Here is an 18450-nt window from a genome sequence, read left to right on the forward strand (position 1 = left end):
ACTAAATTGTACTAATATGTGTCATAACATGCAGTGCTTTGAATGGAGAGATCCTTATTTCTATTTTCACAAAGAAAAGGGTGGTTTTCATTTAGTTTTCATGGCAAGAAAAGGGATGGATTTTTGTGCAACTTTTTTAATTGCAGAGGCTGACAAAGTTGCCTATCTTCTGGGTTTGAACTCTGCTGATATGCTGAAGGCTTTGTGCTACCCCAGAGTCAAGGTCGGAAATGAGTTTGTGACCAAAGGCCAGACCGTGGCACAGGTATAGTAACATTTCCAGCATGCCATGTGTTTAACCTCAAATTCTGGCTAATTACTGCAGAAGCAGAATGAAATATCCACTCTATTCTACTTACAGGTGTACAACTCTGTTAGCGCCTTGGCCAAATCTATCTATGAGAGGATGTTCTTGTGGATGGTCATTCGTATCAACCAGATGTTGGACACAAAACAACAAAGAAACTTCTTCATTGGTGTGCTGGATATTGCTGGCTTTGAGATCTTTGATGTAAGAATGATTATTTTATCTCGTTTTTAATGGAACATTGAGTGATATTCAGAAGTCAGTAAATGGTTCTGTTTCTTCATCCAGTTCAACAGCATGGAGCAGCTGTGTATCAACTTCACCAATGAGAAACTGCAACAGTTTTTCAACCACCACATGTTTGTGCTGGAGCAAGAGGAGTACAAGAAGGAAGGCATTATTTGGGAGTTCATTGACTTCGGCATGGACTTGGCTGCTTGCATTGAGCTCATTGAGAAGGTTTTTACTGGTTTATGAACTTATTCATTTCTAATTTCTATGCTTGAAATCTTAAAATTGTAATACTTAAACAACATTCTTTTATAAACAGCCCATGGGTATCTTCTCCATCCTTGAAGAGGAGTGCATGTTCCCCAAGGCTTCAGACACTTCCTTCAAGAACAAGTTATATGATCAGCATCTTGGGAAGAGCAATGCTTTCCAGAAACCAAAGCCTGTCAAAGGCAAGGCTGAAGCCCACTTCTCCCTGGTTCACTACGCTGGAACTGTGGACTACAACATTTCTGGCTGGCTGGACAAGAACAAGGATCCACTGAATGAGTCTGCTGTGCAGCTCTACCAGAAGTCTTCTGTCAAACTGCTGGCTACTCTCTACCCACCTGTTGTTGAGGGTAAAGAAAAAAAATCTATTTAACCAAACTTTGATTAAGTTTTGAACTAACTTTCTTGTTTTTGCATTTATACTTTCTTTTGTATATTTATCTCAATAGAGGCTGGTAAAAAAGGAGGCAAGAAGAAGGGTGGCTCCATGCAGACTGTGTCCTCCCAGTTCAGGGTATGTATAGAGATGACCTCACAGCAATATTTCTGTATTTGAAGAAAAAGAGAAATACAAAGCATGGTAACACTTTTCTATTCTCCACAGGAGAACTTGGGCAAACTCATGACCAACTTGAGGAGCACTCACCCTCACTTTGTGCGTTGCCTGATTCCCAACGAGTCCAAGACTCCAGGTAAAGTATTAAAAAGTTTACAGATATTCTGCCACTCAATTTATATGATGAAATTAATTTACCAAGTTAATGGTGTAAACTTCGTTATAGGTCTCATGGAGAACTTCCTGGTTATCCACCAGCTGAGGTGTAACGGTGTTCTGGAGGGTATCAGAATCTGCAGAAAGGGCTTCCCCAGCAGAATCCTCTATGGTGACTTCAAACAGAGGTATAAATGACACCACATGAAAATACAATTTCCTGTTGGAGACTCTTTATTAGAAGATATAAATCATTTAGATAAATCTTCCCATCTTCCATAGATACAAGGTGCTGAATGCCAGTGTTATCCCAGAGGGACAGTTTATGGATAACAAGAAGGCCAGTGAGAAACTCCTGGGATCCATCGACGTTAATCATGACGAGTACAGATTTGGAACCACAAAGGTTCATTATTTAGCTTTACAAATTTCAAAGATTCGGTGATCATGGTCATTTAGCTTATACAGGTTAAATCAATATTTTTTTATTTACTGTTTTACATAAATTCAGGTGTTCTTCAAAGCTGGTCTTCTGGGTACTCTTGAGGAGATGCGTGATGAGAAATTGGCTGCTCTGGTCACAATGACTCAGGCTCTCTGCCGTGGCTACGTGATGAGGAGGGAATTTGTGAAGATGATGGAAAGGAGGTGAGTATTATAATTAGTAAAGATGACATCAACAATAACTGTGGAAAGAAATTATAATTTATATAATTATAATGATTATGGCATTTAATGATGAATTTTTCACAGGGAGTCCATTTACACCATCCAATACAACATCCGTTCATTCATGAATGTCAAACACTGGCCATGGATGAAGGTTTACTACAAGGTTAAGCCTCTACTGAAGAGTGCCGAAACTGAGAAAGAGCTGGCAAACATGAAAGAGGACTTTGTAAAATGCAAAGAAGATCTTGCCAAGGCTGAAGCCAAAAAGAAGGAACTTGAAGAGAAGATGGTATCACTGCTGCAAGAGAAAAATGATCTACAGCTACAAGTAGCATCTGTGAGTATTTTTTGAGATGCACCGATAATAAATTTCTCTGCTGATACCGATAGCTGATTATTCAGAACGATATCGGCCGATGCCAGTACTGATACCAATAATTCGATTTTTCTTAAGGAAAAAAAATCTCTCCCAAATAATGCTGCAAACAATACAGAGAACCTTCTCATTTGGTACACTATAAAATTATCATTTTAAATTAACAACAGAGCTATTATATTCAACTGCTATTTATATCCAGATATAATAGGCTATTTACACTCAAATAAAAGCTGAAATGTTTGTACAACTCAGTTATATGGTAGTTTTTATAAACACTTCATGGCGAATTTATTCAAACATACATATATAATTAACAGTAAATAAGCTCTTACTCTAGTGTTTTTATAGCTAATTAACAAACTGTGAGTGACAACTTGATAACTTTCCTGAGGTAAATGTAAAATTAAGTGATATTGTTCACAAGCTGTTTTATTGACATCTTTCCGTGGTTGAAACCCAGATTGAGTGATTATGAGTCATGATACGGATTTCAGTAAGTTGTATACTGTATCTTTCATATATATATGAAATCAGAATACCTTCTGAGATTCATGCATGTTTTTCGAGATATATTAAAGTGAAAGAATATACTTATTTTGTCTATTATTGGATGGGAGGAGCTACAAATAATGTTTGCTGTAGGGAAAAACCGTAGATCTGGCAACCCTCGCTTGACCTACAGGTGATTCATAGCGTCAAATAAAGCCTACATTAAAGTCACAATTTTTTTTTTTTTACTGTTAAAGCATTATTGTCGCGTTAACTTGCCCTAAATTTAACACAAGAGAGATTTTCTTCACACACAGTATGAGTTGCAGTCTGACACGTTAAAATGAGCAATGTGGTTTCCAATGATATAGCAACCTATTTTCTTAACAGGAATCTGAGAATCTCTCAGATGCTGAGGAGAGGTGTGAGGGTCTGATCAAAAGCAAAATCCAGCTTGAAGCTAAACTCAAAGAGACAACTGAGAGATTGGAGGATGAGGAAGAAATCAATGCTGAACTGACAGCCAAGAAGAGGAAACTGGAGGATGAGTGCTCTGAGCTGAAGAAAGACATTGATGACTTGGAGCTCACCTTGGCTAAAGTGGAGAAGGAGAAACATGCCACTGAGAATAAGGTTGGAGATTGAGTTGGTTTAAGATTAGATTTAATCTCTGTTTTATGTGTTGATATAGAAAATGAAGTGTAAAATATAAGCTTATTTGGAACAAAAATCACACAGGTGAAGAACTTGACAGAGGAAATGGCAGCTCAGGATGAGAGCATTGCCAAGCTTACGAAGGAGAAGAAAGCCCTCCAAGAGTCACATCAACAGACACTGGATGATCTTCAGGCCGAGGAGGACAAAGTCAACACCCTGACCAAATCCAAGACAAAGCTTGAGCAGCAAGTTGATGATGTGAGTTGATAATCTAAACATGTTATTAATTCATCAAATTAGCTTTTTTTTTTTTTTTTCTGTGAACATATTTTATTTATCATTGTCCTGTAGCTTGAGGGTTCCCTTGAACAAGAGAAGAAGCTCCGCATGGACCTGGAGAGAGCCAAGAGAAAGCTTGAAGGAGACCTGAAATTAGCCCAAGAGTCCATCATGGACCTGGAGAATGACAAGCAGCAATCAGAGGAGAAAATAAAAAAGTAATTAAAGCAGGAAATCTTTGAAAACATCATTTTAAGTTTTGTTTTTGTTTTGCAAACCACTTATTGTTGAACACCCACAGGAAAGACTTTGAAACAAGCCAGCTGCTTAGCAAGATAGAAGATGAACAATCTCTGGGTGCTCAACTCCAGAAGAAGATCAAGGAGCTTCAGGTATTTTGAGATTTTTTCAACATTACGATCAATATAATTAAACAATAAACAATAAAACAATAAACAATGAACAATAAAAATCGAATGAACTACTTGCCACTATAGGCCCGCATTGAGGAACTGGAGGAAGAGATTGAGGCTGAGCGCGCTGCTCGTGCCAAGGTTGAGAAGCAGAGAGCTGATCTCTCCAGGGAACTTGAGGAGATCAGTGAGAGGCTTGAGGAGGCTGGAGGAGCCACTTCTGCTCAGATCGAGATGAATAAGAAGCGTGAAGCTGAATTCCAGAAGCTGCGTCGTGATCTTGAAGAGTCCACCCTCCAGCATGAAGCTACTGCTGCTGCCCTCCGCAAGAAGCAGGCAGACAGTGTGGCCGAGCTGGGAGAGCAAATCGACAACCTGCAGCGTGTCAAGCAGAAGCTTGAGAAAGAGAAGAGCGAATTCAAAATGGAGATTGATGATCTTTCCAGCAACATGGAAGCTGTTGCCAAAGGAAAAGTAGGACATTTTATGTTTAAAGAATACATAACATGTTGAAGTTTTTCAATTATCTAATGACTTTTGTATTTGCAGGGCAATCTTGAGAAGATGTGCCGCACACTTGAGGACCAACTTAGTGAAATAAAATCCAAGAATGATGAGAATATTCGCCAGTTAAATGACCTCAGTGCTCATAGAGCAAGACTTCAAACTGAAAATGGTAACTAATGACAATCATGAATAAATTAATAGCATTCCAACAGTAACTGGGTGTGGTGTATTAAGATTATATATAGCACTGAATTTCTGACAGTCTTATCAGAAGAAAACACACTTATTTACATTTTGCTTTCCAAGAGTTTGTTTTAATAGTAACTGATAGAGACAGCACAATCTGACACAGTGAATTTAAATCTATACAGGTGAGTTTGGCCGTCAGCTGGAAGAGAAGGAGGCTCTGGTTTCTCAGCTCACCAGAGGCAAACAAGCTTTCACTCAGCAAATCGAGGAGCTTAAGAGGCATATTGAAGAGGAGGTTAAGGTAATATAGCATAATGAAAACAAACACATAATTTCCACTTACTACACAACAAAGCTAATATAATGCAAAAAACTTAACACAACACTATACAACAAAGCTAATGTAATACAATAAAGCTATCACATTTTGTATTGCTAATTAGTAAGTTGCTTTGGATAAAAGTGTCAGCTAAATGAATTAATGTACATATTATGTGACTTTGTCCTTTAGGCTAAGAACGCACTGGCCCATGCTGTGCAATCTGCCCGTCATGACTGTGACCTGCTCCGTGAGCAGTTTGAGGAAGAGCAGGAGGCAAAGGCTGAGCTGCAGCGGGGAATGTCAAAGGCCAACAGTGAGGTTGCTCAGTGGAGAACCAAATATGAAACTGATGCCATCCAGCGCACTGAGGAGCTTGAAGAGTCCAAGTATGAACATCAAAAGAAGTGATATGTGTTAATAATTTGTACAATTGCATGCATCTTCTGACTAAATGTTACAAAAAATATAACAGAAAGAAGCTGGCTCAGCGTCTGCAAGAGGCAGAGGAACAAGTTGAGGCAGTAAACTCTAAATGTGCATCTCTGGAGAAGACCAAACAGAGACTCCAGGGTGAGGTGGAGGACCTCATGATTGATGTGGAGAGAGCCAATGGTTTGGCTGCCAACCTTGACAAGAAGCAGAGAAACTTTGACAAGGTACAATCAATTTCTCTTTTTTAAAAGCATGGCCAGAATGGGCTTTGTTCAACATGTTACATATGAAACCTGACCCTGAAATATCTGGACCAAAGGTCCTGGCAGAATGGAAGCAGAAATATGAGGAAGGTCAGGCAGAGCTGGAAGGTGCCCAGAAAGAGGCTCGTTCACTCAGTACTGAACTGTTCAAGATGAAGAACTCCTATGAGGAGAGTCTGGATCAGCTGGAGACCCTCAAGAGAGAGAACAAGAATCTGCAGCGTAAGATTCGAGATATCCAAAGCGACTTATTAATTAGATGTAGTGATTCACAATATATTTATGTTGATAATATTTTCTTTATAACTTGTAGAGGAGATTTCAGATCTGACAGAGCAGTTAGGTGAGACTGGTAAGAGCATCCATGAACTGGAAAAGGCCAAGAAGACAGTGGAGACTGAGAAGTCAGAGATTCAGACGGCCCTGGAAGAGGCCGAAGTGAGTATCTGGAGATTAATATGTCATTCTTGCTCAAACCATTTTACTGTGTTGTTAAAATATTATTTTAATTCTGAAATTACATGTTGTTTTTATATTTCATAGGGCACCCTGGAGCATGAGGAGTCCAAGATTCTTCGTGTCCAGCTTGAGCTAAATCAGGTCAAAAGTGAGATTGACAGGAAGCTTGCAGAGAAGGATGAGGAGATGGAGCAGATCAAGAGGAACAGCCAGAGAGTCATTGAATCCATGCAGGGCACTCTGGACTCTGAAGTCAGGAGCAGGAATGATGCCCTGAGAATCAAGAAGAAGATGGAGGGAGACCTTAATGAGATGGAGATTCAGCTGAGCCACGCCAATCGCCAGGCTGCTGAGGCCCAGAAACAGCTCAGGAACGTTCAGGGACAACTCAAGGTATTTGACTTCTGTTCGACTTTGGGATGTAGTAATATGTTTGTATAATCTAACTTTTGTTAGGTTAAGGTCACCAGAAAGCACATTGAAAGCTTATTCTAAAGCTATTGTTATGTTCAGGATGCCCAACTGCACCTTGATGATGCCCAGAGAGGACAGGAAGACATGAAGGAGCAGGTGGCCATGGTGGAGCGCAGAAACACTCTGATGCAGTCTGAGATTGAGGAGCTGAGAGCTGCTCTGGAGCAGACAGAAAGAGGCCGCAAAGTGGCTGAACAAGAGCTGGTGGATATCAGTGAGCGTGTTGGGCTGCTGCACTCTCAAGTAAGAATCAGAATCAGAATCAGAATCAGAATCAGAAAGAGCTTTATTGCCAAGTATGCTTGCGCATACGAGGAATTTGTCTTGGTGACAGTAGCTTCCAGTACACATACAATATAAAGTGACAAGACAAGTGACAAGTAACATAGGTATAAATAAAAAATAGAAAAAATAAAAATAAAATAAAAATAAAAGATTATAAATTATAAATATATATAAAGTTATAAGGTGCTATAATGAAATGTCTGAGGGAAGTATTGCACATGTTTGTTCAACAGTAGGGGAACATTTAAGTGTTCATGAGGTAGATGGCCTGGGGAAAGAAACTTTTCCTGTGTCTGGTTGTTTTTGTGCTCGGTGCTCTGTAGCGTCGACCAGACGGTAACAGTTCAAACAGAAAGTGTGCTGGGTGTGACGGGTCCAGAGTGATTTTGCGAGCCCTTTTACTCACTCTGGATGAGTGCAGTACTTTGAGTGTGGGAAGGGTAGTGCCAGTGATTCGCTCAGCAGTCCGAACTATCCGCTGTAGTCTACGGAGGTCGGTTTTGGTAGCAGAGCCGAACCAGACGGTGATGGAAGTGCAGAGGATGGACTGGATGACAGCTGAGTAGAACTGTACGAGCAGCTCCTGTGGCAGGTTGAATTTCCTCAGCTGACGCAGGAAGTACAGTCTCTGTTGGGCTTTCTTCACAATAGAGTCTATGTGAGTGTCCCACTTCAGATCCTGAGAGATGGTGGTGCCCAGGAACCTGAATGACTCTACTGCAGTCACAGTGCTGTCCATGATGGTGAGTGAAGGGAGTGCAGGGGGGTTTCTCCTGAAGTCCACGATCATCTCCACTGTTTTGAGCGTGTTCAGCTCCAGGTTGTTATAACTGCACCAAAGAGCCAGCTGCTCCACCTCCTGTCTGTACGCAGACTCGTCACCGTTCCGGATGAGTCCGATAACAGTAGTGTCGTCCGCAAACTTCAGGAGCTTGACAGAGGTGTCTTTAGAGGTGCAGTCATTTGTGTACAGGGAGAAGAGCAGTGGTGAGAGAACACATCCCTGTGGAGCACCGGTGCTGATGGTGCGGCTGTCGGACGTGATTTTGCTCATTCTGACTAGCTGTTGTCTGTCTGTCAGAAAGCTGGTGATCCATTGACAGATGGAGCTAGGGACAGAGAGCTGGGTCAGTTTGGTCTGGAGCAGTGATGGGACGATGGTGTTGAAGGCAGAACTAAAGTCCACGAACAGAATCCTTGCATAGGTCCCTGGTTTGTCCAGTAAGGGCATTTTGTTTCTTATAATTAAGGATGCATTGATCGATCAGCCGCAGATTGGTATCGGCCGATAGTCTATCGGTAGTCTCTAAATTTGGCCAATTTCACAAACCGATCGCAATTTATTGACATAATACCATAAAAATGGTAAACAGTAATGTTGTAAACATGTAAACAGTATACAGATGAGGCTTTTGTGCCACGTTTTGTTTTGCAACTTCGCGAAACATCAGTAAAACATAGTAAATCACACATCTTTATTGAGAACAGGCTGTCTCGATTCAAATGAGCCCACACAACATAACATGATGCGTAGCTCTTAAGAAAATCCGTATGGAGTAACATGACATGCTCCTTGGCTTAGGCTATAGGACTTCCAGGATCTGATTGTGTCGCGATAATGATGCAGTTTTTCCATTGTCATTTGAAAGTAAAAAAAATGGAAACTGGATCTTGGGTATGGTGGGTAGAGATGATGTGGAGCGCACTTTGATTGGTTTGATCGCTCAGATTGACAGGAGATTTACTGTGTGCCATAGAATTGGAGCGCACAGCTGAAACAGCGCTGGAAGATCATCAGTCATCATTCGGGATCTTATTGCTTGTTACTTATTCTATGTTATTATAAATATTTTTATGCTTTGTGGCATTTACACATGTAAGTAGTTCTTATGTTCAGTAAAACACTCAGATCACTTGGTTGGAGAGGTTTTGGGACTTTTGATAAAAGGCTACCATGGTTCTAAATGCCATAACTTTTGATTGCTTTGAGATTTCAACACAGAATTTGGATCAGATGCAGTTGACATGATTGTGAACAAGCTCAAACTTGATTTTATGACATGTCATGTATACTTTCTAATAATTATGTCAAGCATGAAAAAGTATGCCACTTAGATGTGAAATCATTAAAAATGCCTTTCAGGGTGAAAGGAGTCAACAGAGAGCTTACATTTTATGTAAAGCCTGAATGATCAGGATCGGCTGCAAAAATACTGATCGGAGAATCCCTACTTACAATGAAGGAAATTGAGAGCATCTTTCAAAATGGTTAAACTATTGCTTTTAATTTTGTAGAACACAAGTCTCCTGAACACCAAGAAGAAGCTTGAGGCTGACCTTGTTCAGGTCCAGAGTGAAGTTGATGACACTGTACAGGAAGCCAGAAATGCAGAGGAGAAAGCCAAGAAGGCCATCACTGATGTGAGCAACAGTAGCTGCCAAATGTTTCAAAAGATGTTTCCGTACTTGAAAAATGTGGATCTAATGACTTTCTGTATTAATGCAAAAGGCTGCAATGATGGCAGAAGAGCTGAAGAAGGAGCAGGACACCAGTTCTCACCTTGAGAGGATGAAGAAGAATCTGGAGGTCACAGTGAAGGACCTGCAGCACCGTCTGGATGAGGCTGAGAGTCTGGCCATGAAAGGAGGAAAGAAACAACTCCAGAAGTTGGAGAGCAGGGTGAGAACTTTTAAGGGATCACAACAAACATCATTTTAAAATTAAAGCATTATTTCAGGTTCCCAATGACTACACTTGTACTTGTCTGAGAATTTTTATGTGCTATCAAAGGTCCGTGAGCTTGAGGCTGAAGTTGAAGCTGAGCAGAGACGTGGAGCTGATGCTGTTAAGGGTGTCCGCAAATATGAGAGGAGAGTGAAAGAGCTCTCTTATCAGGTATGACCATGTCTGACTAAATCCATTGAGTCATTCATACATGCATTTATAGTCAAATATTTAGAATAAATCTATGCAATTGTTTTTAGACTGAGGAGGACAAGAAGAACATCAACAGACTTCAGGATCTGGTTGATAAGCTGCAGCTGAAGGTCAAAGTCTACAAGAGGCAGTCTGAGGAGGCGGTATGTATATATTTTTACACATTGATTTTTAATTAATTAGTAATTTATTTACTGGTGAGATATCACTGCTGCTCCACAGCTTAGTTTACAAGCATGGTAAAAATGTTACTCTTTAGGAGGAGCAAGCCAACACTCACCTGTCCAAGTTGAGGAAGGTGCAGCATGAGCTTGAGGAGGCTGAGGAGCGTGCTGACATTTCTGAGTCTCAGGTCAACAAGCTCAGAGTAAAGAGCCGTGATGCTGGAAAGGTCAGTTGCATAATTTCAGAGTCTGTACTCAGTAGATGCGTTCTCACATTTACAGAGTAGAAACATATGTAGTATTCAGCTTATTCTTGAAAATGTACTGATTACTTACATGACTTATGAATGTGCTTCATTTTGTTTTAGGCCAAAGAAGAGTGAAACCCCCAAACCCAAAGGGAGCCTCTACTGAAGTCATATAATATGATTGTTCTGTAGAATTACTTTTAAAATTCTTTTTGAAATAAATCTGTCCTTACCATGTGCAAACATTTGTTTTAGAGTGATCTTTAGAGGAATGTTACTCACAAATAAATAACAAATAATGAATTGATCAAAATAATGACATTATCACTTAAGTACTGAAATATTTCTAAAGTTATAAAAGTACATAATAGCTTTGTCAGGAATAACACGATATCTTCCGAACATTCACTTTTTTACTTAATATTGAAAGAAATATAGAACACTGCGCCTTTTTCATTTATCATTTAAAAAAAGAAAAGATTTTGGCTTGATATTTCGTTTTTACGTTCTGGGGTTGAAAACAATCAGCTTATTCATCTCTACATTTGAGCGGGAATGAAACGCCCATTTTTCCGCTGATTGGTCAACGAGACATCAAACCGTGCCGTCAGTTGTTCATCAGTTCCTCTCTATGGTTCCTCTCAACAGAATAATAGTCCTCCTCCTCTGCAACAGCTGTTTGGATTCTTAACGCGTTTATTTCAACTACATTTCATCTCTTTCTCATCAAACAACCAGACTTGCGATGGCTTAACACAAACTGTACTGGGGCAGAGTCAGGGCTTCACAGAAGTGTAGACATAAATTCACCTACATGTGGAATCGCCGCTCCACCCACAACTATCCCCAGCCTACAACTTTGGCACACCACCTGTTTTATTTTCATTTTATTTATTTTTTCTCCCATGTTTTTTTATTGATTATAAACACAAATAAGAGTGTAAACAGTGACAAAAAGTATAGTAAAACACAGTGTGTACCAATATTAATAAATAAAAAAAAATTAAAAAAACAAAAAAAAACACAGTCAGAATAAAAAGTCAGTTGTTCAAGCTGTTTATGATGTAATACAATCAGAAACCAAATCTTACTCCTTACCCATCAGGCCCAAATGTCCTGACTGGTTAAGAAATTAGACTTTTTTAGATTAGACTATTTCACGAATCACCAGCACACCAAACTTTGACGCTCGTTTTTGGGGGGTCCTTTAGTCTGGCGGCTGTCTTTTTGCGGTTTACATACACTATATCGCGATTAGAGCAAAGCACTTAAGAATAAATAAATAACTATTCACAATCCTCAGCTGGATCCGTTGCTCCTCGAAATGAAACCGCAACCAGCACTTCTAAGGTATTTTTTTTTTTATATTACTATTGCACTATTATTATTCCTTACAGTGTCGCAAGAAGACGTAAAGTACATTAATCTGATACAACTTGATGTGTTTTATCGAGCTGATGTGGGCGTTGACAGGTTTGCATGGATTGCCTCAGATCATTTGCGTTTCAATTGCGTGCGATAATGAGTTGCCATCAGAATGACTGACATCTCTCTCTTTTCATACAGATTACATAAACAGAATATTTGTTTTCGTTTTGAAATAAATAATTTACATGTAATAGCAGAAACTTAAATGCTCACAAAGATATATTGCTCATGTCTGTGTGACTAGTGTCGCTAGTATTCGCTGAGTTTTGTTTAGAGATGCGCTCCAGAAAAAAAGTTCACGAGACCGAGAGGCAGAAAGCATACCCTGTTTATTCTCTTTATTTTACAAAAACACAATGTTTTGATTCGATTGTAAGTGGACACAAACAAAAGTAGACATTTTACAGTTTATTTTTTCATATTTCTTAAGTCTGTATGACCACAAATGACGGATTAGGCCTATTTTAAGTCTACTTTGCTGCTATGTGAAAAAAAATCCAGCAAAACGTGCTGTCGACCCCATATGGTTAAGCTGATAAAAAATATTTATGTAATGTTATCCGTGTTATTTCATCTGCAACAACAACGTGAACTTTTATAAAGATCCGTTTTTTGCCCATTAACTTCTAAATGCATTGTTATGCATATGACTATGAGGAGAGTCTCCGCATGAAAGACCCGTGACTGCAGATCAACGTGCTACTGCATTTCTCTCCGATACAGTAGGAAATTAAATTAAATTAAATGTGGAGGATTTTATCTTTGACAATATGATTGACAGGTCAGTTTACGTGACAGGATGCGTGTAACTAAGTGACAGAGAGCAACTGTTAAAGACGCTATTTTATGACGTGATAGTCCCAAGCTTGTCTACTCTTCTGCTACACACTCAAAAGTATGTACTTTTTTTTAAACAAAAAGAGTACATACTTTTAGGGTGTAGTAAATGTAGGCGAATTGAGACGCAGCATTAGTGTGGGTTTAGTGTGCATTAAGGTATGGAAGACCAAACCTGCAGAAAGTAAAAATGAATGAATGAACGAATGAACGAACGAACGAACGAACGAACGAACGAACGAACGAACGAACGAACGAACGAACGAACGAACGAACGAACGAACGAACGAACGAACGAACGAACGAACGAACGAACGAACGAACGAACGAACGAACAAACAAACAAACAAACAAACAAACAAACAAACAAACAAACAGACAGACAGACAGACAGACAGACAGACAGACAGACAGACAGACAGACAGACAGACAAACAAACAGACAGACAGACAGACAGACAGACAGACAGACAGACAGACAGACAGACAGACAGACAGACAGACAGACAGACAGATAGATAGATAGATCAATAAATGTGATAAGTATGGAATGCCAAACCTGACTTAATAATAAATAAATACATACATAAATAAATATGCGAAGAAATGTAAAAAAAACTAAATTAAATGACTATTTATACTTTTATTTCCTTATTTATGTATAATTATATTTTTTTCCACATTTTGTTTTCATTTATTTATTTATGCATTTATTTCCACGTTTATGTATTTTCACATTTATTTATGTGTATTTATGTCCACATTTATTCATTTCCACATTTATTTATTTATACATTTATTTATTTATATAGTTATTTATTTATACATTTATTGCTCTGTATGTTAATGAGGGGGGCGTGTTTTACAGACATAGAGATGTATTTAGGCCACGCCCACACCGGGGGGGGGGGAAACAATCCAACCGTCTCCATTGATTTTGCATTGCGAGAGGCTGCCTCCTTATAACAAAAAACAAAACAATGTCTAAAAGCTGCTATGTGACAAGGTGTACAGCAAACAAGCTAAATAACCCAGAAATAAATTTTGATAAGCTGTCGACCCCAAAAAACGGTTGTTTCAGGACATAAAAGTGGATCAATTGAGACAGAGAGCAACTAGTTCTCGAACTACTCTGAGAACTACACCCACTGGAACGCGACATGATATTGTAAAAAAAAAAAAAAAAAAAAATTGTTGGGGTGCAGTTGATATCGATAACTAAAATAAGTTGGCAAGCTAGTGTTAGTTATGCGTTAGCAAGCAACTGTAGCTTCGCACTTGCAAACCTAAAAATTACTGTAACTAACGCATAACCATTACTGCATAGCTTGCTTCTTTATCCATATTCTAAAAGTTGCATACTGTCAAAATGCTACAGCTTAGCTTAGATAAATATAATATATAAAACTGACATTTGGATATTTGACTTACCAGTGACAAAATGTTTACTGCACACGTAGACAATACTGAGTGTCAGGATCCCACAATTTACCCATTCTTCCTGCTGATGCTTCTCGTCTTATTGCCTGTAGGCCTATCCACTTTTGTCTCCTTAAAGGCTGGCTTTTACGGTTCGGAAGCTTATAAACATTTATTTCTGGGTTTTTCAGCTTGTTTGCTGTACACCTTGTCACACAGCAGCTTTTAGGCATTTTTCTGTCTTTTGTTATAAGTCATAAATGACAAGGAAGCAGCCTCTCGCAAAGCAAAGTCAATGGAGACGGTTTGGAACTTGGAATGTCCCCCCCGCCCCAGTGGGCGTGGTCTTCAGATTATGACGCGTTGCGCTCGAGCTCAAGAGTGGCAGTGCTGAAGCTTTGAGGCCACAGTGACCCCTTGTGGTGTGACCAAAAAATACAAAAGAGGTTTGTGGATGTGACTTTACAGGTCACGCACGCAGGGATTAAATGATTTAGAGATGGGCAATATGGCCAAAATCTTATATCACGGTTTATGTCCTTTAATATCACCCTAACTGTATATAGGTTTACCATACATAGGCCTGCTCTATATTCCGGACATGGCCGTAAAACATCAGCTAGTGAGTTCTAAAATGTCTGGGCACACATGAACATAATCCGCTGATAACAGACACTTTACACGGAAGCACGTCAAATTATCCACTATTAACCACATTTTATGCCATGCATTGTAGATCCGTACACAGAAGCTAACTGCATTTTTAATGTATCTTCCAAAAACAATGTTGACAGCAATATAAACTTTTCCATAAAGAGGTGATATTTCCGCTATAAATTGATTTCCTGGGGCATTTTTTAAAACCTTATTTATAAATCATGATATATATATATATATATATATATATTGCAAAATATATATTTTTATTTCTATTATATAAAAAAATATAATATATATAATAATTGTTTTTCTCTAGTTCACGTTTACCACAATTATTGCCAGCCAATTATTGCAACATTATTTTGGCATGATCATAGCAGCTATGAGTCTTATCTTATAATGCCTGATGAGTTTGGAGAAAACCTGACAAGAGATCAGAGACCATTCCTCATACAGAATCTCTCCAGATCCTTCAGATTCCCAGATCCATGTTGGCGCTTCTTCTCTTCAGTTCACTTCACTCATTTTCTATAGGGTTCAGGTCAGGGAAATGGGACGGTCATGGCAGAAGCTTCATTTTGTTCTCAGCGACACATTTTTTAGATGATTTTGATGTTTGTTTTGGATCGTTGTCCTGATGGAAGATCCAACTATGGTCCATTATAAAAATTTTAGCAGATGCTGTCAGATTTTATTTTTGGTTTTATCTGTTGGTATTTGCTAGAATCCATGATACCATAAAGCTGAACAAGATGTCCAGGACCTCCAGCAAAAAAATAGGCCCACAACATTAAAGATCTAGCAGTATATTTAACCATGGGCATGGGGAACCTTTTATCCCTGTTTGCACTAAACCCATCTGGGGGTTTGCTGCCGAAAAGCTCTTTTTTTATAGAATTTCTAGGGGTGCCAATAATTGTGGCCAACATGCATTGGAGAAAAACATTTATTTCATAATGTAAGTTTCCCCCCACTTTCAACTGTTTTACTTCAATGAAAGGTTAGAATTTTGTAAAAAAAAAAAAATGAAATGAAAGATCAAAAGGAGAAACAATGCAGATTTATTTTCAGTCACAGGCACCTTTGCTCATATTTACCAAGAGTGCCGATATTAGTCAGTGGTGGAGGAAGTACTGAATCTCAGTACTTAAGTAAAAGTACAAATAACCAGAGACATATTTACTTTAGTAAAAGTAGAAGTACCACAGTGAAAACCCTACTTAAAGGAGCTGTATGTAATAAATGTATTTCAATTAATCATAAAATGGCCCTGATATGTCACTAGACATTAAGAAATCATGTTCATTTCAAATACTTATATCACTGACTACAGTAGTCCGGCCAGGATATTGTCATTTTAAAAGTGAAGTTGCAGCCCTCAACTGATGTTGATGTTGTCATCTTGTGTTTTGGCCTGAACTAGCGCCACCCTCCACCTATCTACCAATCACGAAGTCAGTAGTGTTTCCGCATCGGGGTTGCCAGCTCTGCTCTAGTTACCACAGCTACGTAGCAGCCTACGTTCCTGCTGGATCCTGCAGCCTATCTGGCAACCTCCAGTCAGGGGGGAGGGGGAGGGGATACACCGCTCTACAGTAATTTGAAAGTGATTGCAGTACCAGTTTTGGCCACAATCTTACATACGGCTCCTTTAAGTAAAAAGTAAAAAGTACCTGATTTTAAATGTACTTTAAGTATTAAAAGTAAAAGTACTTGCATAACAATTTATTCTCTTAATGTCTATATTCTAATAATTAGGGCTGTACCAATATGCAATATGAATCCGAAATCGCTACACTGTGTTGGTGTCGCGGTGTGAGAAGGCAGAATCGCGACACACCCCTTTTTTGAAGTTAACATTATACAATACGTAGACCTACACCACAAAACTAGTTGAGGATAAATTATTTAATATTGGGCAGTTCCAGCGTTATAAACGGGACATTTGCAGTAAAAACTTGAAATATAAATTCTCAGAAAATGCATTTAATACATATTGAAAAATATCAGTATGCGTTTTATATTTAATATGAGGGAAATAGTCTAGGGCTACACATGCGTTACAGGACACAAAAAATCTTTAACATTTAGGTAGCAAAATATTTTTTAATTCTGTGAATTACACTGCGCAAACCAAAAGTAATACCCACCGGATGAGGAAGGGTTGGCTCTCCACAGAACATAAAACATTCATTTTATTTTATTTTTCGTGTTCCCATTTATGAGGAAAAAACAATGTTACAGACGTGACCACTCTAAAAGCGGCACTAAAAGGACTGCTTTAAAACTTTGACAGAGACCTCAAACAGAAAGCACAAAGCCTTTTTTTTAAGTGAATTTCGTTTTGTATTAATTGTATCTTAATTTTAATCAATGTTTCATCAACCAATTGCCAGGATTTAATAAATAAGAAGTAAATATAGTAGAAAATAGATAATCAGGACACGTAGGCGCCGGCGTGTGAACTGAAGCGCGTCTCATAAATGAACCAAAACTCAGCGTATAAGGTAACCTACTTGCCTCACAGACCTGATAAATATATTTTTAGACAGCTTAAAATGTGCACTTTTAAACAGAACAATTCAAAACGAAAGAAAACAGACTGCTCTCTGCTTATGTAATCCGTATGAAATGCGCATTTCTCTCTGGCGCGTTCAGGCTACTGCGAAGATTGCGTATCGTCAACTTCATCTTTGCAGCCGACACAGAAAACGTACTCGGTTACTAACGTAACCTCGGTTCTCTCTAGAAGAGGGAACGAGTACTTGCGTAAGATATCTTACGCTAGGGGAAAACCTCTTTTCCTCGAGATATTGAAGCCAAAAATTATCCTTAATTTTGCAATAATGTAAAACACATTGCAGCAGCATGCAGACATGGGCGAGACAGCTCGCGCGCCCATTGGCTGCTCTGCGGCAACTGCACCAGCCTATCGATAGAGGCTCCTCATGACGTCAGTACCAATGAGGGCGCTTCGCGCCCATTACGTCATGTCCCGCCGAAATCGGGTGGGGCCAGGGCTATAAATACGGCCCAGAGAGGCTGGTTTGGTCAGTTTTTCATCGCTGAAGCGAATCAGAACATGACGCATGCACGGCAAGATACGCAAGTACTCGTTCCCTCTTCTAGAGAGAACCGAGGTTACGTTAGTAACCGAGTACGTTCTCTTACGAGAGGTCTCTCGTACTTGCGTAAGATATCTTACGCTAGGGGAACACAATGTAAAACGCCGTGCGTGCTTGAGACATAACACTAAAGTCCCAAGGGCAGGTGCCCGGGGCTCATACAGTGCCTAATCACAAGGGACTCACAGAGAATCCAGGAAGAGGGGCTAGAATAGCATCATTCCTGTAATATTGAGCTCTGATAAGAGCATGTTATATCAAGTGTTCCACACAGCCAGGGCGAACTCAGCC

At 39.3% G+C, this 18450-nt stretch overlaps 1 protein-coding gene across 3 annotated transcripts in view; it reads left to right on the forward strand.

The window, feature by feature from the left end:
- The window catches only part of LOC309489648 (myosin heavy chain, fast skeletal muscle-like), a gene marked incomplete at its 5' end in the record, with an annotated part of 33793 nt that extends 22831 nt beyond the window's left edge, over positions 1 to 10962 (forward strand). For all 3 annotated transcript variants that reach the window (XM_082158514.1, XM_082158512.1, XM_082158513.1), the window contains 29 exons: positions 147 to 265; positions 362 to 511; positions 596 to 766; positions 858 to 1158; positions 1258 to 1322; positions 1413 to 1500; positions 1591 to 1708; positions 1803 to 1926; positions 2032 to 2168; positions 2274 to 2529; positions 3451 to 3693; positions 3799 to 3975; positions 4069 to 4214; positions 4298 to 4388; positions 4494 to 4883; positions 4959 to 5085; positions 5288 to 5406; positions 5617 to 5813; positions 5900 to 6083; positions 6179 to 6344; positions 6436 to 6560; positions 6666 to 6974; positions 7095 to 7298; positions 9636 to 9761; positions 9850 to 10020; positions 10132 to 10236; positions 10326 to 10421; positions 10538 to 10669; positions 10811 to 10962. In XM_082158514.1, coding sequence (XP_082014640.1) covers positions 147 to 265; positions 362 to 511; positions 596 to 766; positions 858 to 1158; positions 1258 to 1322; positions 1413 to 1500; positions 1591 to 1708; positions 1803 to 1926; positions 2032 to 2168; positions 2274 to 2529; positions 3451 to 3693; positions 3799 to 3975; positions 4069 to 4214; positions 4298 to 4388; positions 4494 to 4883; positions 4959 to 5085; positions 5288 to 5406; positions 5617 to 5813; positions 5900 to 6083; positions 6179 to 6344; positions 6436 to 6560; positions 6666 to 6974; positions 7095 to 7298; positions 9636 to 9761; positions 9850 to 10020; positions 10132 to 10236; positions 10326 to 10421; positions 10538 to 10669; positions 10811 to 10825 — 4652 coding nt within the window. In that variant the 3' untranslated portion in view covers positions 10826 to 10962. The remainder of the gene's footprint in view (positions 1 to 146; positions 266 to 361; positions 512 to 595; positions 767 to 857; positions 1159 to 1257; positions 1323 to 1412; positions 1501 to 1590; positions 1709 to 1802; positions 1927 to 2031; positions 2169 to 2273; positions 2530 to 3450; positions 3694 to 3798; positions 3976 to 4068; positions 4215 to 4297; positions 4389 to 4493; positions 4884 to 4958; positions 5086 to 5287; positions 5407 to 5616; positions 5814 to 5899; positions 6084 to 6178; positions 6345 to 6435; positions 6561 to 6665; positions 6975 to 7094; positions 7299 to 9635; positions 9762 to 9849; positions 10021 to 10131; positions 10237 to 10325; positions 10422 to 10537; positions 10670 to 10810) is intronic.
- Positions 10963 to 18450: the final 7488 nt, after the last annotated feature.

The sequence above is a fragment of the Leuciscus leuciscus genome, assembly GCF_965113295.1.
Source record: "Leuciscus leuciscus genome assembly, chromosome: 24".
In the NCBI taxonomy this organism is placed as follows: domain Eukaryota; kingdom Metazoa; phylum Chordata; class Actinopteri; order Cypriniformes; family Leuciscidae; genus Leuciscus; species Leuciscus leuciscus.